This window comes from Pelophylax lessonae, assembly GCF_965119305.1.
Source record: "Pelophylax lessonae genome assembly, chromosome: 5".
Lineage (NCBI taxonomy): Eukaryota > Metazoa > Chordata > Amphibia > Anura > Ranidae > Pelophylax > Pelophylax lessonae.
In genome coordinates, this window is record NC_138772.1 from 216,425,471 (window position 1) to 216,453,015 (window position 27,545).

The 27,545-nt window shown below is 40.9% G+C and overlaps 1 protein-coding gene across 11 annotated transcripts in view; it reads left to right on the top strand.

Annotated features, from left to right (window-relative positions):
* The window catches only part of LRRFIP2 (LRR binding FLII interacting protein 2), a 156,470-nt gene that overhangs the window by 70,310 nt on the left and 58,615 nt on the right, over positions 1-27,545 (top strand). For 3 of the 11 annotated variants that reach the window (XM_082257333.1, XM_082257337.1, XM_082257339.1), the window contains exons 10-19: positions 2,700-2,774; positions 3,301-3,348; positions 3,718-3,762; positions 5,379-5,426; positions 5,531-5,587; positions 8,530-8,592; positions 9,087-9,194; positions 12,327-12,371; positions 13,014-13,142; positions 25,360-25,431. In XM_082257333.1, coding sequence (XP_082113459.1) covers positions 2,700-2,774; positions 3,301-3,348; positions 3,718-3,762; positions 5,379-5,426; positions 5,531-5,587; positions 8,530-8,592; positions 9,087-9,194; positions 12,327-12,371; positions 13,014-13,142; positions 25,360-25,431 — 690 coding nt within the window. The remainder of the gene's footprint in view (positions 1-2,699; positions 2,775-3,300; positions 3,349-3,717; positions 3,763-5,378; positions 5,427-5,530; positions 5,588-8,529; positions 8,593-9,086; positions 9,195-12,326; positions 12,372-13,013; positions 13,143-25,359; positions 25,432-27,545) is intronic. The other 8 variants (XM_082257340.1, XM_082257342.1, XM_082257334.1 and 5 more) reach the window with 3 other exon arrangements.

Consider the following 27,545-nt stretch of genomic DNA (forward strand, 5'->3'; position numbering starts at 1 on the left):
AACTTCCACAATTTCCCATTTTTTGGACTGTGCACTGGGGATACAAATATTTCATTCTTACCTTGGGCTAATAAAAAGGAATACCATTCATTGTCCCAAGCTAGTATTCTAAGTGCATTACTATTCAAAATATGTTGATTTAGAATAAAGCTGGCCACACCGGCAGGAACTAGCCGAATTTCTATCTATGTATGGGGATGGAGGTTGTTCAGAAGTCGATCTACTGATGATGTTGATCACTTTGCCAGCAACTGTGCAAAGGAAAAATCTTGGTATGGGGTGGAGTAATAAATGCAGGAAATTTATCAAGCAAGTTACCAACACAATTAGTCCCAATTCAGCTTGAGTCTTAGGAACTGGTTTACAGACCTGTGCGTCTGTATACCTGGGCAGCCAAGTGTGGCAATTTTCAAAGAAAGATTTATTACTAAAGATAAGACACATTTCCACTATATATTCTGTACAGATGCAAACTTAAGAAGTAGACAGGGTCAGGTTTCCTTCAGTCATGCTACCTGGCACCCAAAGGAGAAAATCATGGCTCAGGTTGTAACCTTCTAATAAATCTTTCTCTTGACACATGCATCAGGAATAATAAATACCTCCCCCCCATCCATCAATGTTTCTGATAAAACTGCTATAAGGCCCCTTTTACGCAGGGTTAATTATGTCCAATCAGCTCACAGATCCCTTGCTGTTCGGAGCAGAGTGGGCAGATGACACACCTGTGTCTGCTCAGTTTCTGCAGAGCAGACATGGACACAGCTGGCTTTGCTCTGTAGGTAACTGGGAGTAAACGGACTCATCTATCCATTTACACCCGAATACCCTTAGCTCCTCCTAAATGGAAGAGGACAGATCCCCTTCCGTTTGTTTTTTTTTTGTGAACCAATGCGTAGTGGAGAGTGAACAGACACAAGTCTGTTTACACCCCCCAGTCTATAGGGATGATTGGACCTTCCAATCAGATCGGCCTCAAAAACTGACAGGCCATGTGAAAGGGGCCTAACTGGTTAGTTTCATTCACAGACAATTCACACTGATAGAACTTGAATGGCACAGTTAGGAATTGGGAAAAAAAACTTTACTTGGGTGAAGAATTATGTGGTAGTAGGTTAAATCTCATATTCTGGAGACAATATAAACATTACATTATTCTCATTTGTGCCTCCTATTAAGGCTGTTGCAAGGCTGCACATGCCTCTAGTTTTTATATTTACATACTTATTTAGCATCCTGATTTATTTATTTATTTTATTTAATTATTTTTTAGCAAAAGGTTTGTAATTTGTCATTTGGCTTTGCAATAGCTGCAAGGGAGCAGAGCTGAAAATTGGTGCGATTATCTTGCACTCTTAGTCCCTGAGCAGTATTAGAAAAATATGCATTATTCAACCCACTATTTTCTTTCTCCCTTAAATTCAATTATCAGTTTAGGTAGAATTTAGCCTTTTAGTAAAAGTCCTGCAAGTTTTCTACGTTGACTTGATTTTTTAACCACTTTACCACCGGAGGATTTTGCTGTCTTACGTCCAGGCCACTTTTTGCGATTCGGCACTGTGCGACTTTAACTGACAATTGCGCGGTCATGCGACTCCGTACCAAAAACAAAATTTACGTCCTTTTTTTCCTCACAAACAGAGCTTTCTTTTGGTGGTATTTGATCACCTGTGCAATTTTTACTTTTTGCGCTATAAACAAAAAAATAGCGAAAATTTTGAAAAAATAACTATTTTTCACTTTTTTTAACATAAAATTCCCCCCAAAAAATGTAAAAAATCAAAATTTTTTATCATTTTTGGCCAATTTGTTTTCTGCTACATATTTTTGGTAAAAAAAAATCGCAATAAGCGTATTTTGATTGGTTTGCGCAAAAGTTATTGCGTTTACTAACTAAGGGAAAGATTTATGTAATTTTTTTTTTTTAAACGAGTAATGGCGATCTGCGATTTTTTTTTTTTGCGGGACTGTGACATTGCGGTGGACAGATCGGACCCTTGACTGACATTTTTGACCCTTTTGGGGGTACCAGTGTCATTACTACAGTAATCAGTGCTATAAATATGCATTGTTACTGTAAAAAAAGACACTGGCAGGGAAGGGGTTAATTTTATCGGAGAGGGAGGGGTTAATGTATGCCTGGTGCTTACTAACGTGTGGGGGGAGGTGACTGAGTGACACAAGGACAGATCGCATGTTCAGCTATGCTGAACACTGCAATCTGACCCTGCCTGTCACTTCGGAGATACGCCCGCTTTGTTTACACAAGTGGGCGGATTTCCACACTCGATCCCCGACGATTGGTGAAGAGCGGCGGTGATCACCGCCGCTCCTCCCCTGGCCCGACTCCCGCTGTGACTGAAAACAGCGGGAGCGAGCCTCCGGCGGCGCGCGTGTGCCGCCCACAAGGGGCGGAGTCCAGCGACATAGGTCTACGTCGCTGGACGATAACGAGCCACATTGCTGCAGTAGCAGCAATGTGAGCAGTGCTAAAGTTGTGAGCAGTGCTAAAGTGGTTAAATTATCTTTGCGGAATAAGTTTTACAGTTGCTGAGTCTAGCAATTCCTTGCTATTTATGTTTAGTTGCTGTAGCCTGTGACTGGTCATTTGTAAGCACACACAGTGATGAATAAACGCTATTGAATACGCACCAGCATTTTAGTCAAAATGTTTTATGTTTTTCTTTTACCTCTTACAGAGTGGACTTTATCATGATCAACGAAACTATAGCAGTCTTAGATATAGCAAACCCTCTTCCAGCTACCACACTCGGGTCTGTGAACGTTTCTTCACAGTTTTTATTCTGCATGTTGTAAAATGCTGACTAGTTGGGGTTAACTCTAGAGCAATTGTCCTGGCATGTCAGATTAAGCTAATAGATGTAAGCATACACACAGTAGTATGTAACGTTGCCATACAAGGCCTGCAGATGTTGAAGTAGGAGGATACTTCTGCAGCCAGCTGACTCTAAACAGGAAATACTGTGATTGCTGTGCAACTGTTTCATAGAATTTTACAACGTGTGTGTGTTCTGATCAACTTTATGAACTAAAATAAACCAGCCTTTTTTGTATCTCTAACATTTTTAGAGCTTTTCTTAGTCTTTATTGGTATTTATTCACTGTGTATTACTACATATTTTACAGTTATTTATAAATAGCAAAAAAGCGATCAGAAGTGTTTGTCACCGTTATGTTTGCATGCAGTTTCACGATAGTTGACTTGCTGTTGAATTTTTTCTTGCGTATGCCTGTGGAGGTTTACATATAATTGTCTAAGTATTTTATTTTCCTCGTTAGTCGTCCTCTCTCTACAGTGAGCCGTCAGCCACAACTAGAAGCTACAGGGTTAGTACAAACTAGCTGGTTTTCTGTCTGCACTGGATTGAGACCAGGCCTGTATGTGTGCATGTCTGTCAAAAATATGGTCTTTAGCTTTGTTACCATTTTTATGGTAATTTAAATTCTTTGAAGCTCTTGGTCTGTTTCGCAATATTGGTTGCAATCTGTTTTCTGAAAGCGAAGAGCAATGACTTTCATATGTCTTACCAGTTAGTTTTTCATTGAACTGCAACTGTGCTCACAAGCTCACCAAACTGCATATTCTAATCTCATGAACAATTCTGTTTAATGTGCTGCTTACAAATTCTATAGAAGGTACAAGCTTGACTGAGAGTAAATAAGAAACTCTAAATAGCACTAAATATTTTTTCACAGACATCACCAAAGTTAAGTGCTACCTTGCCACGAAGTTCAAGTTCGGTTAGTATTTGCAGTCTACTTGAACTGGAGCGAATCACAAAATATGTGTGTGTGTATATGTATGTGTGTATATATATATATATATATATATATATATATATATATGTATATGTGTGTGTATGTATGTATTTATGTATGTATGTATATGTGTGTGTATGCATGTAGAGTAAGGGCCCTTTCACACGGGCGTTCCGTATGTCCGTATATCATCATTTTTTTGCGGATGATATACGGACATAATGTATGTCAATGGCATTGCGGATGTCAGTGGATGACCATCCGCTGACATCCAATTTTCGTCCTTTCAGTTCTGTTCCGTTTTTTGGAACGGAACAGAGCCCTATTTTTGTTCAGTTTAAAAAACGGAACGGATGCAAAATCGGATGTCAGCAGTGTCATCCGCTGACATCTGCAATGCCCATAGACATACATTATGTCCGTATATCATCCGAAAAACGGATGGGATGATATGCGGACATACGGAGCGGATGCCATCCGCTCCGTGAAAAAAAAAAGTGCCGGAGCGGATCGCAACGCGGTCCGCTCTGTGGGAAAGAGCCCTCTGGTTTTTTTATTTACTTATTTTTTTTAACTAATACGTCTATTAAGTTTCATGCCGTTTTGTCTATTACATCGCTTTTAAACATGCTGTTATTACACTTATTTTGATTCATATTACTGCTTAGCACCGGGCAGCTGTATCTGCATGAGGACTTAATGTATCTAAAGCCAGGAACAAAAATTATCAGTATTGCCACTTACTGGTACTTTTTTTTTTGTCCAAATTTATTTTATTTTTATTTTTCTAAACCTGATAATTTTTCTCTCAATTCACTTACTCTCCTCTGGTGTCAACCCTTCTAAGCAGCATTGGTACCCTAGGACAGGGAGTGTTAAGACTGCACTCCCTCTGTTCTTCATAACAGGGGAAGGTGATATGCAGTCTATAAAAATAGCAGGGATCAATGCTAACTGGTAACAGACCAGAGATGAGAGAGTACTGAGGGGTTACAGGATTTCTGGATTGATGGAACAGCTATTTAACAGGCCACTTTCACACCGATGAATTTTGGCGGCCCCTGGATTCCTGTGACAAGAATCTGCAGTTTCTTGATGCTGAAATGACGGGGTCAGCTGCATCCAGGCTTTGACATCTGTACCAAACCATAGCTAACCGCCCAGTGTACAGCAATATGAGAACAGCAGCGGCTGCTGTCAGCCTGTCATTAGTTGAAACGTGCGCTGAGCGGCCACTGCTGATCATTTAACCCATGCATTCCAGCAGCAAGAATGCGCGGATTCTTTCCGCAGGAATCCAGCAGTCGCACCAACCTGGCCGTGTGATGGAGCATTGGAGTTTACATAAACTTTTTAAAAAATCTTTGTTTTAATTTTTCTGAAAATTGATTTGAATTGTTCTCAGATAACTAGACTTTTAGAAATGGAAATTATAAAAAGCTGCCTGTGCTGGTAAAGTCTCAGGATAGATTAAATCTAAATATAGAGTGCTGCATGATTTTAGCTGCTATGGCTGCATGGCAATATGGGGTACGTACCAGACTTCGTTATAAAGTGCCTAGAAGTGATATTTAACTAAATTCCTCTTTTCACCTTAGACATCACTCTATGAGGATGGCTTTACTAATTTGTACAGTTCTCGAACTGTAAGTTTTCCTAATTTGTTGATGCTGCAGTTTATATCCCAACATCCTAAAAGCATTCAGTTATTTTTAAGTGATTTTCTTTTCTGTGGTCACTCTGTCACCAGCCTTCTGAATATAGCTGCCATTCATCTAGAGCCAGCTCGACTAGAAGCAGTCCTGTGGTGAGAGCTCCCACTGCATGTTCTTGTGTGTGCCATGGTCTAGAACCAACACCAGCTTTACAGGATCCCTCTCTTTGCTGTGTATTTCCCATGACCAGTAACTGATAACAAGCCAGCTACAACACTACATTATACAGTGTATACTTCTTGTATTTTAACTTTGTGATTTACTTACTAATGTCTTGCATGATTCACATTTTAGCCATAAGACTCAGACGATTATTTAAATAATGCAATAATAGTTTGTCACACTACTGATGTTTTTAATAACAAAAAAAAATACTGTATATGGCTAGGTGTGTTTTAGGCGCCTTGAACTACTTTTACAGAAATTATGTCTACGTTTTCATTGGCCCTAAAAGCTCTGAGCTGTCCAAGTGTAAAATGTAGTGTACGTTTACATCAGTTTATGATAGTTTTGAAATTATTCAGAATTTCATGTAGGCGTTATTTGATATGTATTTTTATATGCAACTTTGCCCTGGGAGAGAAACTGTTCTGAAACGAAGTTCCTCATACTACTACTAGTGTTATAGGGTAATATTGCAACTTGCAGTTTTCTCCCATTTGTAATGTCTGTGAACTGAAGAAGAGGCTATATATGTGATCCTAAAAAAACCCAATACAATTTTTTCCAGGCCATTCTAATCATTCAAATTACAATTCCATGTTTCTTACAAATAATGTTTCAACTTGAATCAGAAGTTGGTTGCTTAAGGCTGCCAATTAGATATCTTATTAGGTTTTTAAATGCAATAAAGCTGGCCATACATACTGTAGATTGAAATTTGGGCAGTTAAGCTGGGACAAGCCAAATTTCGATCCATGTTATGGGCCGGTGCAACGTTAAAAAACCCTACTCCATGAAAATTCCCTACCCTCATCACTTCCTGTGCACGTACGTCATGCATCAGCTGAGACACTTCCCAGTGCGCATGCTCAGGCAATAAATGATCGGCTCACACCGGAAGTGACGAGGGTAGGGAATTTTCGCGGAGTAGGGTTTTTTAACGTTACAACGGCTTCCCGTGAAATAACCCTACCCTCGTTCCCAGTGCTTAAAGCATTGGGTTGATGTCGGCTTCCCGTGAAAATGCCCTACCCTCGTTCCCCGGCTGGTCAAAGAAAACAAAAGTGTCTCCAAATGGAGGAAAATTTAAAATATATAAATATATATTTTTTATTATTCCATTTCGATTAATATATATACATTTTCTTCCGTTAGGAGGCACTTTTAAATTTTTCTGGACTTGCCGGGGAACGAGGGTAGGATATTTTGATGGGAAGCCGTTGCTTTAAGGACTGGGAAGGAGGTAGGGTTTTTTCACAGAAGCCGAGATAATTTACTGTGCGCGCTTGCACACTGGGAATCGGCTCAGCTGATACCTGACGTACCCTCACCGGAAGAGACGAGGGTAGGGAATTTTCACGGGTAGGGTTTTTTAATGGAACACCGGCTGTCCCATTTTTCCCCCAATCAGTGTCACCAGCTTTAGCCAACAACACTGATCATTGTATTCTGACAGCAGTGAAGGCTCCCTGCTGTCAGAAAGCAATACTACAGCAGCAAGGATTCCCTCATCCACATCACATGTGTAGATAGAGGCATTGAGGCATTTTCTTTTGTTCAAACCGCTGGTTGACTTTAAAAAATGCTTAATGTATGGGTTGCTTAAGACCTGTCAGCATGCATTAAATGTTTTTAATCAGCTTAAGCTCCTGTTCACATTTGTGCGGCCTTGAAATTGCGCTAATTCAGCGCGATTTGCACTGATGCTTTAATTGCGGTATGCGATGTCCTACAACCAGCTGCTGCAACATGAGTCACAGCTATTTGAATGGTTCCATTGCCAAAAGTGGGGTGCAACTTGACATGCGGTTTGGAACTGTTAAATCACATGACAAATAGCACCGGTGTGAATGGGGGATAAATGTCAAATTATCCTAAGTTCAATACATCTTATAGGGCATATATTATTTTCTCTTGCGTGTCTTTAAACTGGAGAAGCATATTTTTTAATGTTTGTTTTGGTTGAATATAAACATATATACATTTTTTGCATTTGATTCTCTGCTACCCTAAAGCACCATTTAAATGGGGCGGACTCCACCAGCTCAGCTTGGAATCTGTCTGCTGATCCCTGCTAAGCAGGTGGATGGCTTGTTCGTGTCTTATGCAGGGCAGGCCTCCTGTAGTTTTTTTTTTTATTACATTAGTGTTCCCATATTTGTATTGCGCCAGAATGGATGGCATCACATTCATTGGAAGTTGCCTTAGGCCCCTTTCACACAGGGAGTCCGTTCAGATCCGCCTGCCATTTTTTTTGGCGGATCTGAACGGACGCCCTATACATTTCTATGGGGCATTGGATGTCAGCAGAGACATGTCCGCTGACATCCAATCCGTCAAAACCGGATGGATGGAAACCCTATTTTCCCCCATAGAGATGCATGGGGACCTGGCAGCTGTCATCCGCCTGCTCAGCGGGGGATCGGCAGGTCGATCCCCCGCTGAGAAAAACTGAGTCCGCCTGACGGACTCCATGTGTGAAAGAGGCCTTAACTCTTTAGTGAATAGGGACAAGCTAGGTGAATGAATACATGGACAAATGGGGATCTATCAGCCGTGACCCTGTAAACTGCAGCCACAATATGTGAGCCCATTATTACAAGGTAAAACAAATAAAAGGCATATGGATTATATCTACCAAAAAAAAAAATGAAAGTGTACACTATCTTTAAAATTGCTTAGAATAAGCAACATGGTGTGCTGATGATGCATGCACTCTAGATTCATATTGACTGCGCTATCCATCACATTCATTCCAGCACCCTCTTTTGCTTTGATCCTGCTCTAAAGAGTGCACCTGATATTCCTCCATAAATAATTTAAATCTAGGGAAATGTTTGTGAGCAGCATTAATAGTGTGTGTTCTTTTTAGTGTACAGATGATGAGGGTTCTATATCCTCTTGTAGCGCTGGACGGGGGCGAAAGGATAGTGTGGTGAGCCCAGCTGCATGCCAGTGTTTTCATGTTTGACATATAGGCTTATAAAAATAATTACCTTACATAATGCTTTTTGTAATGCAGAAAGGCACCCTATCTGTCTGTTTTTTTTTTTTGTCTTTGTACAGATTCTGACAATTTTTTTAGTAGCTTTATATTTTACAGTGTTAGCCTGCTGAGTTGCTTATGTCTGCTTTTTGTTTGTTCAAATCTGTGTATGATATAGGTAATGTCAGATTTGGTAATTGAACAACAGGTAAAGAAACCCGAATAGCACACTGCTGACCAAAATGCATAGAAAGCATTTTCAACAAATCTAATTCGGAAACTATTCTTTTGACATTGATCTGCCTAGCATTGTAATATCTTCAATGTTTTACAGAGGTAGCTCTACTGCTAGCATATTAATGTCTATATCCAATTAGTATGATGTCATGCACTTCTGCAGCTGGATGATAAATGAGTGATTTTTTTTTTTTTTCTGTTTCAAGTCATCAGACTTTTCTGACCAGAGTGAAACTGCAGCTGATTATTTTAGCCGCTCCAATCGTAGGGGAAGTATTGTGTCTGATGATGTCAGCATTGCTGATCTCAACAGTGTGAGTTGTAATGCATGGTTTTGTGCCAAAGCAGCGTGACTAATATTAGATTTTACTTCACCGTTCTAAGCTAAGATGCTGGATCATAAAGTCTTGTGAAATATTTTTAACATTAGTGCATGCAGAAAATAGTCTGCTTTATAACTTATGTTATTGGTATAGTACAGGGATCCTCAAACTACAGCCCTCCAGCTGTTGCAGAACTACACATCCCATGAGGCATCGTAAAACTCTGACATTCATAGACATGACTAGGCATGGTGGGAATTGTAGTTCCTGAACAACTGGAGGGCCATAGTTTGAAGACCCCTGGTATAGTACATCAGTTTGTTTAATACATACTTTTAAGTAACAACTTCCATGAAAAAATAATTTATGTCCTGTAAGACTATTATGCATGTAGTATGCAGTTGTGTTTAAAAAAAAAATTGTAAAGCAGTAAATGCCTTTAGCTGCAGGTTTGTATAGATGAGCCTTTCTTAACCAAGATCCCATAGAACCATAAGGTTCCTCCTAAAGGTTGCTAGAGTTGTTTTAAACAGTGAGTAATGCTAAATTCATCTTACACTGACCAACAATGCAGGGGGAAGTTTCCACAAACACGAAGTGTAAGTGGTCGCTTGTATAATGCAAGGGGACAACACCACAACTATTTTCAAGACTGTTACTGAAAATGTTGTATAGAGCAGGGGTGTTTAAAAATTATTAAAAATCTGCCCTGGATGTCAAATACAGTGGGTAAGAAACATCCTTTATTCTTTTATTTGACTTTCTCCAATTTACTGCTTCTATTTATGTACATGACTTGTAGTTGTAACTACTTTAAGCGGGCATTTTTTAGGACTTAAAATCTATTTCAAGGGCTCCCCGGAGTAAAATCAGCAAAGGCTGCCCTCTGTGGTTTTCATGATATTTGTGCAAATGCTGGAATGTTGCCACATTACACATGAAGGACCAGTATTACTCCTTCCTACACATGTCACGTGTATGTCGAAGGGTGTTGAAGAAAATAAGTACAAGGGGAGAACATGGAGATAATAATCTTGTGAGGCATTAAACATAGACCACAGTGCTATCACACATCGATTGCTTCCAATAATAAGTCTACGCACTGTAATTTGCCAGTTAGACTACAAATAAAGGGCTTGGACAGCAATAACCTAATGAACGCACATTGAGTGGCATTTGTTGGCAATAAATATAGGTGGACATCAAGCTGCCTGTCAGTATTCTGTGTATTTGCAAACCCTGTTCCTGTAATCCTGGGCAGCAAATCTGTATCACTGAACCTGTTTCGTGTTGCCTAGCTGCATGACAGAATTGATGTGTCCCCCATATTGTACTAGATCAGTTGTGCTAATCTTTTTCTCTGTTGAATCTCAAAGTGTTAGTTTGCCATTGACCCTGGTCTACAAAAACGTGTGCTTTCCAATAGTATTAAATTACTGGCAACAATCTTGGTCACACACATTCATTCTAAAATGTGCTCTATTAGAGTATAAATTTACCACTGGGCAGATATAATTGTTGTAATCTGCATTGATGATTGGTAAAAGCCAAGTAATAAGGAATAAATAAGGGTCATTAATTTTAGCAGAGGTTCTGTAGCATGCCTGAGCACAGCCCTCTATAGATAACCCCACAGATTTTCAATTTGATTCAGGTCTGTGCTCTGGCTGGGGTATTCCAAAACTTTAACCACCTTCTGGTGAAACCATTCCTTTGTTGGTTTGGATGTATGCTTTGGATCGTTGTCATGCTGAATGATGAAGTTCCTCTTCATGTTCAGCTTTCTAGCAGAAGCCTGAAGGTTTTGTGCCAATATTGACTGGTATTTGGAACTGTTCATAATTCCCTCTTTTTTGACTAAGGCCCTCTGTTCCAGCTGAAGAAAAACAGCCCCAAAGCATGATGCTGTCACCACCATGGTTCACTGTGGGTATGGTGTTCTTTTGGTTATGTGCCAAACACATCTTTTGGAATTGTGGCCAAAAAGTTCAAGCATGGTTTCATCAGATCATAACCCATTTTCTCACATGCTTTTGGGAGACTTCATATGTGTTTTTGCAAAATTTAGCTGGGGTTGGATGTGTTTTTTCGTAAGAAAAAGGCTTCCATCTTGCCACTCTACCCCACAGCCCAGATATATGAAGAATACGGAAGATTGTTGTCACATGTACCACACAGCCAGTACTTGCCAGATATTCCTGCAGCTCCTTTAATGTTGCTGTATCCCTCTTGGCAGCCTCCCTGACCAGTTTTTCGTCTCGTCTTTTCATTAATGTTGGAGGGATGTCCAGTTCTTGGTAATGTCACTGTTGTGCCATATTTTTTCCACTTGATGATGACTGTCTTCACTGTGTTCCATGGTATATTTAATGCATTGGAAATTATTTTGTACCCTTCTCATGACTAATGCCTTTTAACAATAAGATCCCTCTGATGCTTTGGAAGCTGCAGACCATGGCTTTTGCTGTAGGATGCAACTAAGAAAATGTCAGGAAAGACCTACTAGAACAGTTGAAGCTCTGATCACGATTTGGGGTTTGAATGTGATTTCTTAATTCTGAACACAGCTACATCCCCAGTTATAAGAGGGTGTGCACACCTATGCAATCACATTATATGCAATATTACACCTTTATATGCACTAGGAGTGGTTTATGTTAAGACTAAAATTTGTGTATCTAAAGCACATTTGCTGTATTACTCTTATGATTTTATTATTTGTCACTTATTTTGATTATTTAAGTGAATAACCATTGTAGCGCACCAGACTATTTAAGTTATATGTTTTTTTCATGAAGGACATATAAGGGAATTTACTTGTTTGGTTTTTCTAACTGGTGTACTCTTTAATCACAATCATATTGGAATGACTTGTGAATAATCAAAATGTATTAGGTTCTTTTTATATTTAAGCATAGCAATTTAAAAAGAAGCTTAAATTCATGATAAATCCACCACTATGGATTTATTTTTGTAAAATGGAAAAATGATCATCCAGTAGTCTGCAAAAAATCCTCTGTATAACATCTTTCTTTCACAGCAGCGATCTTCTGTTTTATTTATTTTTTGTTAGTTATTGTACAGCTCTAATGTAGCAATGTTTTTATTTTTTTCTGCTTGTAGCTGGACGAGAAGATAGACAAGCAACATACTGAAGGGTATCCTAGGGTAAGTAGACTTATCGCTCTGTTTGCAACAGGCCTTGTAATATACATTTTGCCATACTTAAAGAAATTACATTTGACTTTTTGTTGACATTCAGTTCTTCCTAGGTAGGTATAGGAATTATTTTTATTTTTTAAATTTTATAAAATAACAAAAAAAAATCGCTCTCGCTCTCGCTCTCTCTCTCGCTCTCTCTCTCATATATATATATATATATATATATATATATATATATATATATATATATATACACACACACAGACACACACCAGTATATGCTCAGAAATTTTTGGTCTTTCTGTAAAAAAAAAAAAAAAAAAAACTGGATCTACATTTTCTCCCTGTTCCAGCACCTTTGCCTTGGGATTCCTTCTTTTTTATGTCCTCTGTCCTACTTCTCTTCATCTACACTCATTGAAGTATGTTTGTAGGTGATAAAGGCCATGTTTTAGAGCACTTTCTCTCAACAAGGTTTGCGTATACTCCGAGGTGCAAGTTCATTTAGTAAACTAGATAGTGTACATGTTAATTTTGTGTAATACAAAGCATGTTACTTATAAGAAAAGCGTAAATAAATTTGCCAAGATGTAGAGTAACCTTTATTCGTTATAATGATACATTATTATATATTTCTTTTGTTTAAAGCCGTCATCTCGTAATGCAGCTTCTGGGCTGCCAGGTACCTTTACTCCTCTAAGTGGATCGTCGTCTCGAAGAGGAAGTGGAGATGCCAGTAGTTTATTGGATCCAGATGCTTCACTGAGTGAATTAAGGGTGAGATAAATCAACACAGACACAGCTTCATGATTGCCCATCTCTTCAGCTACTGCTTATATGAAAAGTGGTTAGGCACAATTCAGATATTTTTTTAAATATTTCTAAGCAGTTTTGATGTGCCTTTACCCCTTGAGCATGAAATGTTCAAAAGCTACTTTGGTGAAAGGTTTTCTTTTTTTCTGGATGGAACTAAACTGATCTGTAAAAATCTGTTACATATTTGACATTGTGCTCTTTCTGTACAGCGGAAACCTGCTTTAATTTTTACATTTCTTTAGAACAAGCAAAACTGCAAAAAATAGCTTTGCATCAAAGTGATTTTCAGGCATAGTGCAAAAGTAGCTGTCGGCAAGATGCCTTCTTTTAGCAGGAACCACATTATCAGGTTTTATTCAATAGTAAAATCTTGTATTATAGAGCAACTGTTTAAAAATAACAAAAGTGGGTTTTTCAAATGACCTGGGTTACTACCAAAAACATTTAAAATTAGCAGGGAGATTTCTTTAACGTACATCACGGGACACAGAGCAGGTAATAATGACTATCTGGGTTATAGGCTACCTTTAGGTGAATGGACACTGGCAACCAATAGACAGGAAGTTACTCCCATATAACCCCTCCCATACAGGCAGAACCTCAGTTTTTCCGCCAGTGTCTTGAAGGTGGTGGTCATGGATGTTAAAGCTCTTCAATATCTCAAACAATGTCCCAGTAATTGGGCATTCTATCGGATCCATTCAAATGGCTAAGCGCTAAAAGAGTGGTACCCGAGCCTCGGCTAGAGAAGATCCAAGGTTTTTCCTTTAATGTGACCCATTTGGGCGCTGGACCCTGATAATGAAACCCAGGTTTTTATTATCCCAAGGATTTTTCAGCAGGGTGCTCTACAGGTCAAAGGGAGTGGACCCCATTAAAAAAAAAAGGGGGGGGCTTGTCCTTGAAGGTCAGATTGACCAACCTCGCCGTGATGAGTGAAGATTGCTGCTGAGGACCCTGTGGCGGGACTGATAAGTTATTCCTTTTTTCTCTCTTAGAAAGAGGTTTAAGCGAAGGAATAAGCACATTTTTCTCCTAGCTGTAGTTCTGTTTTTGATCACTAGATGGCGCTGTTTTGCAGTCTTGGTTTTTCCTGTTTCTGAGTCTGGTCCCGGACAGCTTTCCACGTGGCTATTAGTGCAGCGCTCGCTGATGACGTCACGGACCTGCACATGGAGGGCCTTGCATCGTTTTAAGCAGGCTCCTGGCTGGATCGTGCTGGGGCAAGCTCCAGGAGGCTGCTGATCGGGATCTTTTGGGACACAAAGCAGATGGATCAGACTGTCTGGGCATGTGAGTGACTGCGGGACAGGTTAGGAGAATGGTAATCTGTGATAGCTGTTTAGTGCTAGATCACAGTATACTCACCTCTTGTGCAACAGAGCCTCACTTCTGGGTCTTACTTTACTAAAAGCAATGTCTTCCAGAAAGAGAAGTGGGGGTGGGGCAGCAGGGAAGGAGCCTAGTTTCCCTACGTCAGGGTTGAGCAGTCCTAGTCCGATTCCCACTGTACTCTCCTCTCCTGATAGACCTGAAGCAACTGGCCAGTATGAGCCATTGCGCTTGTCCGGTATGGTTGTCACCTCCAATGCCTCTGTATCTGCTTATGTTGCTAAGGACGATTCGGCATTTGCCTTGGCTGGCCTAGAAGGTAGAATGGTCGGCATTGCTGGGTAGATCCCCCCTCTCCTGTACCCAGCCCAGCAGGGATACAGTAGGGCTTCCGTGCTCTTAAAACCTTGCAGGGGCCCCTGGCTTACAGCCAGATTGGGCAAAAAACATTGAGGTGGTAGCTATGGGTAACTTGGAGGGGGAGAAGGCTGAAGATGGTGCCTTTTCTGAAGCTTCAGATTCTGAGGTACCGTTTACAGCGTCTCACTCTCAGGGGTTACTAATTAAGTCACTTACTGAAATGGTGCAGACTGTGTTTAAATTACCTCCCCTGGAGGTATCAGGGGCCTCTTTTTCCTCTCTTGGATCTTTGTGTCCTCAGAAGAGTTCCCAGGCTTTTTCCTTGCACTCTCTATTAGAGCAGTTGATGTATGAGGATTGGAATCACCCTGACAGGTTGTTTATACCTCCAAAGAGATTTTCTTTGCTATATCCAATGGAGGAGAAATTCAAAAGGAAATGGGGTATGCCATCTGTTGATGCTGCTATTTCTTCTGTGAATAAAAATGTAACCTGTCCGGTGGACAATGCCCAAGTCTTTAGGGACCCAGCTGATAAAAAGCTGGAGTCCTTGCCTAAAGCTTTTTTTTCTGTTGCCGGATCTGCGGTTCAGCCAGCTGTGGCAGCTATAGGAATCTGCCTAAAAGACCATATTAAAAACCTGACTAAAGGCTCTATCCAAGAGGAATCTGTGGAAGAATTGGCAGAAATTCCTCTGTTTTGCAATTGACGCCCTCAAAGATTCCATATCATCAGATTTTCTGGGTAGCCCTTCTCTCTGTCCATATGCGCAGAGTTCTGTGGCTTAAAAATTGGTCAGCAGAATTGCCTTGTAAAAATCTTCTGACATCCTTTCCCTTCCATGGGGAACGTCTGTTTTGGCAGGATCTGGATAAACGCATCCAAAAGATCTCAGGGGGAAAAAGTGCCCTGTTGCCGGTAAAAAGGAAGAATAAAAGTCCATCCTTTAAGCCTCCTAGTGTTACTATTCCCTCAAACATGTCAGTATCTAAGCAGTTTCGACGGCCTCGTCCGCCAGGTTTCAGGAAAATTCAGGGTCAAGGTCAGAGAAGACTCCCAAGTCTGCCTTATGAAGAGGCGCCCCCACTTGCTCGGGTTGAGGGAAGGCTTTTGCTCTTCTCAAGAGCTTGCTTTTGCTCTTCTCAAGAGCTTGGGAAAAAGTGGTTCAGGACAAATGGATCTTATCCACTGTAACTCAGGGCTACATGATAGAATTTAGGGAGTTTCTTCCTTTTCGGTTTCTGGGTTCAAATGTCCCTGTGTGTCCGGTACAAAGGGAACCCTTATTCCGGGCTCTGGAACATCTGTGAGTAGAGGGTGTAATTGTGGAGGTTCCAACCAGCGAAAGGTTCACTGGGTTTTACTCAAACCTCTTTACAGTGCCAAAACCAAATGGGGAGTTAACCCATTCTGGATCTCAAAGCACTGAACCGGGACCTGACCGTTCGGTCATTCCGTATGGAATCAGTTCGCTCGGTGGTAGCCTCTCTAGGAAGAGGACATTTTTGGGCCTCCATAGATGTCAAGGTCACATATCTCCGTGTGGCAATCTTCAAGTCACATCAGAGATTTCTGCGCTTTGCAGTAGGACAGTGCCATTTCCATTTCGTAGCTCTACCGTTACGTCTGGCTACAGCTCCCCGGGTGTTTACTACAATATTGGCCCCAGTGTTAGCCTTTCTAAGGTCCCAAGGCACCTCTGTCATGGGTTACCTAGACGACCTACTGTTAAGTAATTGTTCAAGCTTAGGGCTGACTCAAGAATTGTCTCGACCCTGGTGGCTTATATAAACCATCAGAGGGCACCAGAAGCTAAATGGTTCAGAAAGAAGTGAACCACGTACTGACATGGGCAGGTATGTTTCCTGTCTGTCAGCAGTATTCATCCCGGGTGTGGACAATTGGCAGTCAGACTTTCTAAGTCGCCAGCATTTATGTCCAGGGGAATGGTCCCTGCATCCCGAGGTGTTTCAGCTGATCTGTAAACATTGGGGTACACCCGATGTAGATCTATTGGCATCCAGCTTCAACAACAAGCTGAGCAAGTTTTGTGTCCAGAACCAAGGATCCGATCGCTATGGGAACGGATGCCTTAGTGACCCCTTGGTCAAATTTCAACCTGATGTATGCATATCCTCCGATACAACTTTTGCCACGTTGTTGAGCAGAATTCAGGTGGAAGGGAAGCTGGTGATCCTGGTGGCTCCTGCGTGGCCCAGGAGGCCTTCGTCCGCACAGAGGTTGTGAGGTTAGCCATGGGTGAGACATGGTTACTTCCAGATCTGCTTTCCCAAGGTCCCATATTTCATTCTGCGTTACGGTCGCTGAATTTGACGGTCTGACTCTTGAAACAAAGATCTTGAAGGATTGGGGGATCTGGGGCTCGGTTTTGGCTACATTGATTAATGCCAGGAAACCCCTCTCTAGGAGAATCTGTTATAGAGTTTGGAAATCCTATATCTCTTGGTGTAAATGCAAGAAATAGCATTCTTGTAAGTATGTCATTGGTAGAATTCTTGCTTTTCTTCAGGTAGCGGTGAGCTTAAAATTGGCGTTATGGACCATTAATGCAAGGTGTGATTTGCATGGTTCCGCCAATTAAGCCACCCCTGTGCCCTTGGGACCTGAATCTTGTACTCTCAGTGCTGCAGAGGCAGCCCTTTGAACCTATCAGGCAGATTCCCTTGATATTGTTGGTAAGGAAATTGTTTTTTTTTTGGTTGCTATAAGCTCGGCCAGGAGGGTCTCAGAGTTAGCAACTCTTTTCTGTAGGGAGCCATTTTTGATCCTTCATCAGGATAAGGTGGTCTTTTGGCCTCATCTATCCTTTTTGCCTAAAGTATTATCAAGGTTTCACCTGAATCAGGATATAGTTCTGCTTCCTTTTTTTCAAATCCTCAGACTCCAGAGGAAAGATTATTGCATTCACTAGATGTGGTTCATGCAGGTAAAGTCTATTTGAAGTCACCTGCACTAATCTGTAGTACCGATGCTTTTTTTGGCCAAGCGGCAACTACTTCCACTATCTCAAGGTTTGTTCGCGAAATCATTGCTTAAGCTTATGGCTTAAAGGGTAAGGTTCTGCCTTTTATGTTAAAAGCGCATTCTACCAGGAGGGTGAATGCTTCTTGGGCAGTGCATCATCAAGTATCTATGGCTCAGATTTGCAAAGCTTTTACTTGGTCTTCAGTTCATACATTCACAAGGTTTTATCAAGTGGATGTTAGAGCCCGAGAAGAGCTCAGTTTGCTATTAGCATGTTGCATGCAGCACTACAAGTTTCTATTGTTCTTTGCCCAGGGACAATTATGGGATTCTGTGTCCCCTCTCCTCAAGGGCATTGCTTTAGGACAGCTATGTCCAAACTGTGGCCCTCCAGCTGCTCAGGAAATACAATTCCCATCATGCCTAGTTATGTCTTTGAATGTCAGAGATTTACAATGCCTCATGGGAATTGTAGTTCCTAAACAGCTGGATGGCCATAGTGTGGACACCCCTGCTTTAGGACATCCCAGAATATCAGTCGTTATTACCTGTTCTGTGTTCCGTGATGTACGATAAAGAAAATAGGATTTTTTCTACAGCTTACCTGTAAAATCCTTGTCTTGGAGTACATCATGGGACACAGAGGTCCCTCCCCCTCTTTTTCCGGGCTCTTCATTGCTTGCTTCAAAAACTGAGGTTCTTCCTGTATGGGAGGGGTTATATGGGAGGAACTTCCTGTCTATTGGTTGCCAGTGTTCATTCACCTACAGGTAGGATTTAACCCAGATAGTCATTATTACCTGCTCTGTGTCCTGTGATGAACTCCAAGAAAAGGATTTTACAGTAAGCTGTAGAAAAAAATCCTATTTTTTCAATGGTCTTTGAGTACCTTTTTTTAGTAAATGGCTGTATGCAAGCATAGTTGATTTTGATTTCAAGAGTTCACAATAAATCTTAACCAAATAATGATGTCTTAATCTGATCATGATACAGCCAGCAATTAAAATCCAGCAGAAGTTACTTATTCTATGCTGAATAGGAAAATAACGTTTTGGCTGGAGATTTACTTTAAAGTGTGCCTACACATATCCAGACTATGGACATTAACCACTTAAGCCCCGGAGGATTTGGCTGCTAAACGACCAGAGGGTATTTTGCGATTCGGCACTGCGTGACTTTAACGGACAATTGCGCGGTCGTGCGACGCTGTACCTAAACGAATTTGGCGTCCTTTTTTTCCCACAAACAGAGCTTTCTTTTGGTGGTATTTGATCACCTGTGCGATTTTTTGATCACGCGCTATAAACAAAAAAAGAGCGTAAATTTTGCAAAAATAGCAATATTTTTCCCTTTTTTTTATATGAAATTCCCCCCAAAAAAAATGTAAAAATCAAAATTTTTTAATATTTTCGGCCAATTTGTTTTATGCTACCTATGTTTGGTAAAAAAAATCGCAAAAAGCGTATTTTGATTGGTTTGCGCAAAAGTTATTGCGTTTACTAACAAAGGGAAAGATTTTTGTCATTTTTGTTGTTTTTTTTTTTAACGCGTAATGGCGGCGATCTGCGATTTTTTTTGCGGTACTGCGACATTGCGGCGGAAAGATCGGACCCTTGACTGACATTTTTGACACTTTTGGGGTTACCAGTGACATTTCTACAGTAATCAGTGCTATATATATGCACTGTTACTGTAAAAATACACTGGTAGTGAAGGGGTTAACTTTATTTGAGAGGGAGGGGCTGTGTGTGTCCCTAGGGGCGTGATTCTAACTGTGATTGGCTGTGGCTTCAACTGTATGCAGAGTGATCAATGGATCTACATAGTAGATCCATGTGATCAGCTCTCATACAGAGAGGAGAATGACAGGCAGCTTGTTTACACAAGCTGCCTGACTTTCTCCCTCTCCCCCGCCGATCGCAGAGTGGCCGGCGGCGATCGGGTCCGCCGGTCACACGCGCGGGGGGGTCCGTGACCACGCGGGAGCGGGAGCGCGCCTCCGGCGGCGCGCGCTCGCTCCCTAAACCCTCACAGGCGAGCGACGTAGACCTACGTCACTTTGCCTGTGAGGGGCTGACCGCCGCCGTAGATAGTCGTGCGTTGGTCGGCAAGTGGTTAAATGGTTACCCAAAAAAACAAAAAAAAACAAATGGAGATCCTGTTTCCTTATAGCAGGTTTAACAGCACAGTTCTTGTGCTGTCTTACCTGCCCCTCTGGAAACTGTAAAAAACCTGGCTAATACTGCCACTTCCTATGTCCCCCTCTGTGTGCTGACCAGGATAATCATGGCTGCTGAGCCCTGACTACCGTGGTCAGCCTGCTTGCCTCCATCATCAGCTGTGTCTCCTCTCTGCTCTCCCCCTCCCTGCCTGTCAGCTCGGGAGTCTCCCCCCCCCCCCTGCCTGTCAGCTTGGGAGTCTCCCCCCCCTCCACTGCTGTTAATTAAAAAAGTAAAATGTCACTGCCAGCCCCTCTTTTAAGGTCCCATCTTGCACTGTATAAGTGTTTGTAAGAAACGATGCCTGTAAATACTTTTTTTTTTAAGTAGCTTCAGGCCGGTCATATGACTCCCGGCCGCTCTGATAAAACAATCCTGGGCTACAGTGGGAGGAGCCGAGCGGTTAGCTCGGAGGTCACGTGACTCCCAGCTGAAGTCAGAGGGAGAGCTAGGCTCCTCCTGCTGTAGCCCTTGATAGTAGTAGCAGAGTGGCCAGAAGTCATGTGTCCTGCCTGTAGATACTTCACAAAAAGGTATTTAGATGCTTAGTTTCTTACTAACACTTAGTGCAGGATAGGAGCTTGAAAGAGGGGCTGGCAGCAAGGCATAATATAGGGTTACAAACCCTTTAAAGTATTTACATATCCATAACAAGTGGTAAAAGGCCTTCAAAACTACTTTTATAAATCAGTGCGGTGGTGACGGTGCCGTTGCTGGCAATAGGCTCCGATATGGCATGCTATTTGACGTGTCAAATCGCATTTCAGATTGGCCTGACATGAACGGAAGCTCAAGTCAAGAAAGTAAGTGGGAGAAGCAGCACTTCATGGAAAATACTTCCGGTACAATTTTTTTTATACATTGATGATGTATAGAGGTTCGTAGAAGGCAATTGAAAGACTTGAAAATGCATGATACGTGTGTTTTCATGCTCTAAAATGCATTATTACTGCAACCTCCCCCTGGCAACAGGTCATGTGCTCCTGACCTAGCTACGTTTAAAAAATGACAGGAACTTCTTACACCTCCCTTAATGCTGAGCACACTCACAATAAAAGAACAGAGAACCTGTATGCTATTGCCAACATTTTCTAGGGGCAGTATAACCATTTAGCTGGAAAAATCAATTCCATCTGATCCCAGTTAGCGGCTAGTTCTGAATGCTAAATTTACAAGGTGTGCAGTTAGAAATTCTATTGTCTCTATGGGCACTTTTAGTTATACAGTGCCTTGCGAAAGTATTCGGCCCCCTTGAACGTTGCGACCTTTTGCCACATTTCAGGCTTCAAACATAAAGATATAAAACTGTAATTTTTTGTGAAGAATCAACAACAAGTGGTACACAATCATGAAGTGGAATGAAATTTATTGGATATTTCAAACTTTTTTAACAAAAAACTGAAAAATTGGGCGTGCAAAATTATTCAGCCCCCTTAAGTTAATACTTTGTAGCACCACCTTTTGCTGTGATTACAGCTGTAAGTCGCTTGGGGTATGTCTCTATCAGTTTTGCACATCGAGAGACTGAAATTTTTGCCCATTCCTCCTTGAAAAACAGCTCGAGCTCAGTGAGGTTGGATGGAGAGCATTTTTGAACAGCCGTTTTCAGTTCTTTCCACAGATTCTCGATTGGATTCAGGTCTGGACTTTGACTTGGCCATTCTAACACCTGGATATGTTTATTTGTAAACTATTCCATTGTAGATTTTGCTTTATGTTTTGGATCATTGTCTTGTTGTAAGACAAATCTCCGTCCCAGTCTCAGGTCTTTTGCAGACTCCATCAGGTTTTCTTCCAGAATGGTCCTGTATTTGGCTTCATCCATCTTCCCATCAATTTTAACCATCTTCCCTGTCCCTGCTGAAGAAAAGCAGGCCCAAACCATGATGTTCCCACCACCATTTTTGACAGTGGGGATGGTGTGTTCAGGGTGATGAGCTGTGTTGCTTTTACGCCAAACATAACGTTTTGCATTGTTGCCAAACAGTTTGATTTTGGTTTCATCTGACCAGAGCACCTTCTTCCACATGTTTGGTGTGTCTCCCAGGTGTCTTGTGGCAAACTTTAAACAACACTTTTTATGGATATCTTTAAGAAATGGCTTTCTTCTTGCCACTCTTCCATAAAGGCCAGATTTGTGCAGTATACGACTGATTGTTGCCTATGGACAGAGTCTCCCACCTCAGCTGTAGATCTCTGCAGTTCATCCAGAGTGATCATGGGCCTCTTGGCTGCATCGCTGAAAGTTTAGAGGGACGGCCAGGTCTTCGTAGATTTGCAGTGGTCTGATAATCCTTCCATTTCAATATTATCGCTTGCACAGTGCTCCTTGGGATGTTTAAAGCTTGGGAAATCTTTTTGTATCCAAATCCAGCTTTAAACTTCTCCACAACATTATCTCGGACCTGCCTGGTGTGTTCCTTGTTCTTCATGATGCTCTCTGCGCTTTAAACGGACCTCTGAGACTATCACAGTGCAGGTGCATTTATACGGAGACTTGATTACACACAGGTGGATTCTATTTATCATCATTAGTCATTTAGGTCAACATTGGATCATTCCGAGATCCTCACTGAACTTCTGGAGAGAGTTTGCTGCACTGAAAGTAAAGGGGCTGTATAATTTTGCACGCCCAATTTTTCAGTTTTTTATTTAACAAAGTTTGAAATATCCAATAAATTTCGTTCCACTTCATGATTGTGTCCCACTTGTTGATTCTTCACAAAAAAATTACAGTTTTAGATCTTTGTTTAAATCCTGAAATGTAGCAAAAGGTTGCAAAGTTCAAGGGGGCTGAATACTTTTGCAAGGCACTGTATAGCCAGACATCTTAGTAGTAATGCATAAGATAATAAAAACCTAAAAATGTGAAGTGGCACCTATACTTTAGAAGAATTAATTCATGACACATGTAAATACCATTGTTTGGAGACCTTGCAGGTCCCTTTTATTGAAGGAAACAATGAGAGTATTTAGTGATTAGTCAAAATTATTCTGGCTCTGTGACCACCATTGCTAGGACACAAATTAAGAGAAATATTCCCCAGTGGGATAGTGACTGCAAATAATAGTTATCTACTTTCTGCTATGCCTGAAAATCATGTAACTCATAGGGATTGTTCAGCTTTGACAAATATAACTATTAACATCATAGCAGCCTGGGTATCTTTCTAAAATATGACCATCTTTTGAATTTTTAAGACAATAAAAAAAGGTAATCTGCTCTCAGTGTATCAAAAACCAATACTCTGAGTACTATCATTTTTGCTAGTGTCCTAAGATCATAGATCTTTTCTCCCTTATGGAGAAAGCACTCTAAGCTGCACTAGTTTATTAAATCCTTAGATGTTTGAATCAACTTTTCACGGTCTTTTAATACAACAATATAAGCAGGGCATCTGGATCAGTGCAACCTCTGTAAAACCTTGAGAACCGTACCTAGGACTCCATGCTGGGGGGAGGACCTGCATGTTGCTTTGGAAACTGGATCCTGCTTAGGCTCCTGCCTTGACACTTGACAGGCAACGCCTGGTACATCCTTATTGAACCCAGACCCTGAAAAAGAGGGTGTGCCCACTGTAACGGGCAAAGCCTTGACCATATTCAGAGACCAGTGTCATAGGCAAGACAGGATCACCCTGTTTCTCCAACCGCTACTGTAAAACTGGGGCTATGTTTGGAATGCATTCACTTTGCAGTTTAAACTTTTCAAATTGACGCTAAAACTCAACCAATCAGAGCTTAGTTTCAGGTGGATGACCACAAGTTGAACAGGTTACCAGCACTTAAGCCTAGAGCTAAAATGTACTCAGGCGCTTCTTCCCACCTTTTGTCAAGAGGACTTTGCTACAGTGTGCATGTGGGTTGCTGCATACTCCTTATGGACACACTTACCCTATTTTCCACACCCTACCCCATGAGTACCTCACAGGGGATTATCCTTTCCCACAGCCATGTCAGGCGAAAAGGAGCTATGACATAAATGCAGGCAAACTTTTGCTCTGCCTCACAGCGCTCAACCTTAGTGTAACGATGCTTCCCTTGCACTGGATAAGGATCCAAACTCAACAAGCGGCCTACCTGACAAAGGATGATTTTTCTGCAACTATGTCACTGTTTCTCAAAAAAACTAACAGCTTCAATACAGCCATCTCAGTCAAGGGTTCCAAAAGGCCAGGCTTCTTCTCCAGCTCCATAGTCTGAGTCTGTCATTCCTACCTTGCTAAAAATCAAAAAGATCTAGAAAGATCTATCATTGTAAAAGGGAAAAAAACTCCTTTGCCTAGTGTGAACACAGACACTTCAATCCAAGAGATTCCTCTGTGCTTCACATATGGTCTTCCTATAATTAGGACTTGACCAGAACTTGCTCTTAAAATGGTATTAAACCCACCACCAAATATATTATATACTGCAGCTTACTAATCGTTCTATGTGGTGGCTGCATTAGTACTCATTTTTTACGCTTTTTCCATCTGTTTTCACCTGGTGATCTGGCCAGTAACACGCCTGTATTAGAGTGCCTCCACTCTGGATGAAGGAGCACAGGGGGCACCGTTGAACAGTAGCATTGTCAGCCTGGGATAGGGAGTGCTGGATGGACTAGCAGATTTAGATACCGTAAAAATTGAAGCCAAAATCAGCCAAGCCAAACTTACCAGCTGGGGTGGTTTTCCTGATAATGGCTTCATTATAAAGTAAGTCACTGACCTGGAGCAAGTATGGGAGTTTGGGATTTTCACACTCCACTAGCTACATACTCATTCTTGGTCAGGGACTCACTAGTTTGTAAGTGTCACCCTTTTCTTTCCCCCAGGAGACCAAACCCATTACACTCTAATAACCCGTATTACTAATTGTCTGGTATAGCGAAGTACTGGCTAGCCCCTCTCTTACCTCTCCCTGTTGGCCCTTAACTGAACAGGTCAGCCTCACTGACCAATATGAAGTGCAGGAAGGAAGGGGGACATGAGAAGTAGAAATTTGATGACGTTTGTTCTGCAATTCACGGTACTTATGAACATATACCAAATGCATGCAGGCATCTCTAGGTGCCTGCATTTTATTTACCACTTGTTATTGGAAATAGGTTTACTTATGACCTGTTTTAAATATCAGATTATTAGCATTTTTTTTTTTTTTTTTTTGGAGAATAGTTTGAATAGAATGTTTTAACATAATTGTCATATTGTTATATCTTGCATGCTTGCAACAGTCATTTTGCTTCATTGATAAGTTGTGTACACATTTTGATAGCATGGTTCGTTACCTATTTCCTGCAGGATATATATGATCTTAAGGACCAGATTCAAGATGTAGAAGGGAGATACATGCAGGGACTAAAAGAACTAAAGGTATCAGGGTTCCATTTACTGCCCATTCCAAAGCATGCATGCTGCACTGCTAGTATGGAGACAATGATATATTTTGCTCCCTAACAGTCTGCTCAGGGCTAACTAACTTGTAATACATGAACCTGGTTTAACGCATGCGCATTACTATTTTATATTTCTATATTGTACTTTTAACCTACGTGTTTTGTTACTTCAAGCAGAATAGAAAGTCTTTGTAGGTGTGTGTATATGATACAGCTATATTAAAGAGTGCTGAAATGAATTTAAACTGTATGTACTTTATAAACACTGTGGCTTTTCAGTTATGTATGCTATGTGAACAGATTCTTGCTGGAGTGCGAAAAGGGAAAACTAATGATATATTTAGTGTACTGAAGTGTGATAGTCTCACATACTAGAAAGCGTTTATGGTGTTTTAATCCTGTTACTCTTCAAATGAAACTACTTTTCAGTTACAATACCCAGGAAGTAATTCACAGAGTGCTCAGAGGCTTGGAATGTGCGCTTGCTAAACTGATTGGACTATTCTAGTTCAAGTTGATTGCACATTTGTTAATTTTACGTAGTTTGTATTATGAAACAGTAGGCGTTGTCAATTTAAGTAACATTATACATCATAGTTGTTGAAAAGAAACGCATTTAAACAGTTATGAGATTTTGTTAAAAAGGTATAAAACAATCATTGCTCGTTAAAGAATGTTCATGCATGTTCAAGCATGACTACTATACACTTACTTATTTAAACAAAATGACTAGCACCCACAGTGAAAACCATGCCACATAATTTAGCTTAAATATCTATACTAGTTGCCTCTTTAACTGTAAAATAAAGAATAGGCCTTAGGGCTCATTCGCACCTTATCAGTTGAGCTGAGCTGATCTGCATATAGTAATACAGGCTTAATGCATGGACGCATAGAAAACCATTGTTTTCTTTGGGCCCCATTCACACCATAACGCTGCATAGAGGCACAGGGCACCTAAAAAAAATAATGCAACATTTTTTGCACCGCAATTCGCCACAGCACGTCTAAACGTGCTGAAGTGCATGCTTTTTTGACTCTTTATAAAGTTATAAAACAAAAAAAAAAAGAGTAAATTGTGCAATGATTTACTTACAACACATCACACCTCCCATCATGTACACTATGCATCATGCATCTGTTGTTCCCTTACTTTGCTGAAAGCATTTTTTTCTGTGATGTGACTCATGCTTCTGTACTAAAACCATTTATAAACAATACTTTTAGGCCCCTTTCACACATACGGTTCGTTCAGTTCATTAGTTCAGTCACGTCAAAATGTATCCGTTTTCATACGTTTTTCATACGTTTCTCGTCAGTTGTCATCTGTTTTTCATCCGTTGTCATCCGTTTTTCATCCGTTGTTCATCCGTGGTCATCTGTTTTTCATCCGTGGTCATCCATTTTTTCAACCTTTGTCATCCGTTTTTTCATCCGTTTTTCATCCGTTGTCATCCGTTTTTTATCCGTTGTCGTCCGTTTTTTCGTCCCATCCGTTTTTTTGACAGATGAAAAATAGGGCATACATCCGTTCAAAAAAACGGACATTGACGGAAGCGGATGAAAACGGATGTTAACTGATCATCATCCGTTGTCATCCGCTTTTTACATAGAGATACATTGATGTCCATTTTTCATCCGTCAACGGATGGATGAAAAACGGACAAACAGACAGCATGTGTGAAAGGGGTCTTACTTTAGAAATATAGTTCTGTTTACTGTGAGGGGAAAAAAGTATTTGATCCCCTGCTGATTTTGTACGTTTGCCCACTGACAAATGATCAGTCTATAATTTTAATGGTAGGTGTTTTTTTTTTTTTTTTTAACAGTGAGAGACACAATAGCATAAATATCCAGAAAAACGCAGTTCAAAAAAGTTATTAGTTGATTTGCATTTTAGTGAGTGAAATCAGTATTTGATCCCTTCACAAAACATGACTTAATACTTGTTGGAAATCACAGAGACGTTTCTTATAGTTGGCCCCCAGATTTGCACACATTTCATGAGGGATGAAGGACTGCAGACTAGGGTGCTCCAGGACCTTAATGTGCTGCTTCTTGAGCCACTCCTTTGTTGCCTTGGCCATGTGT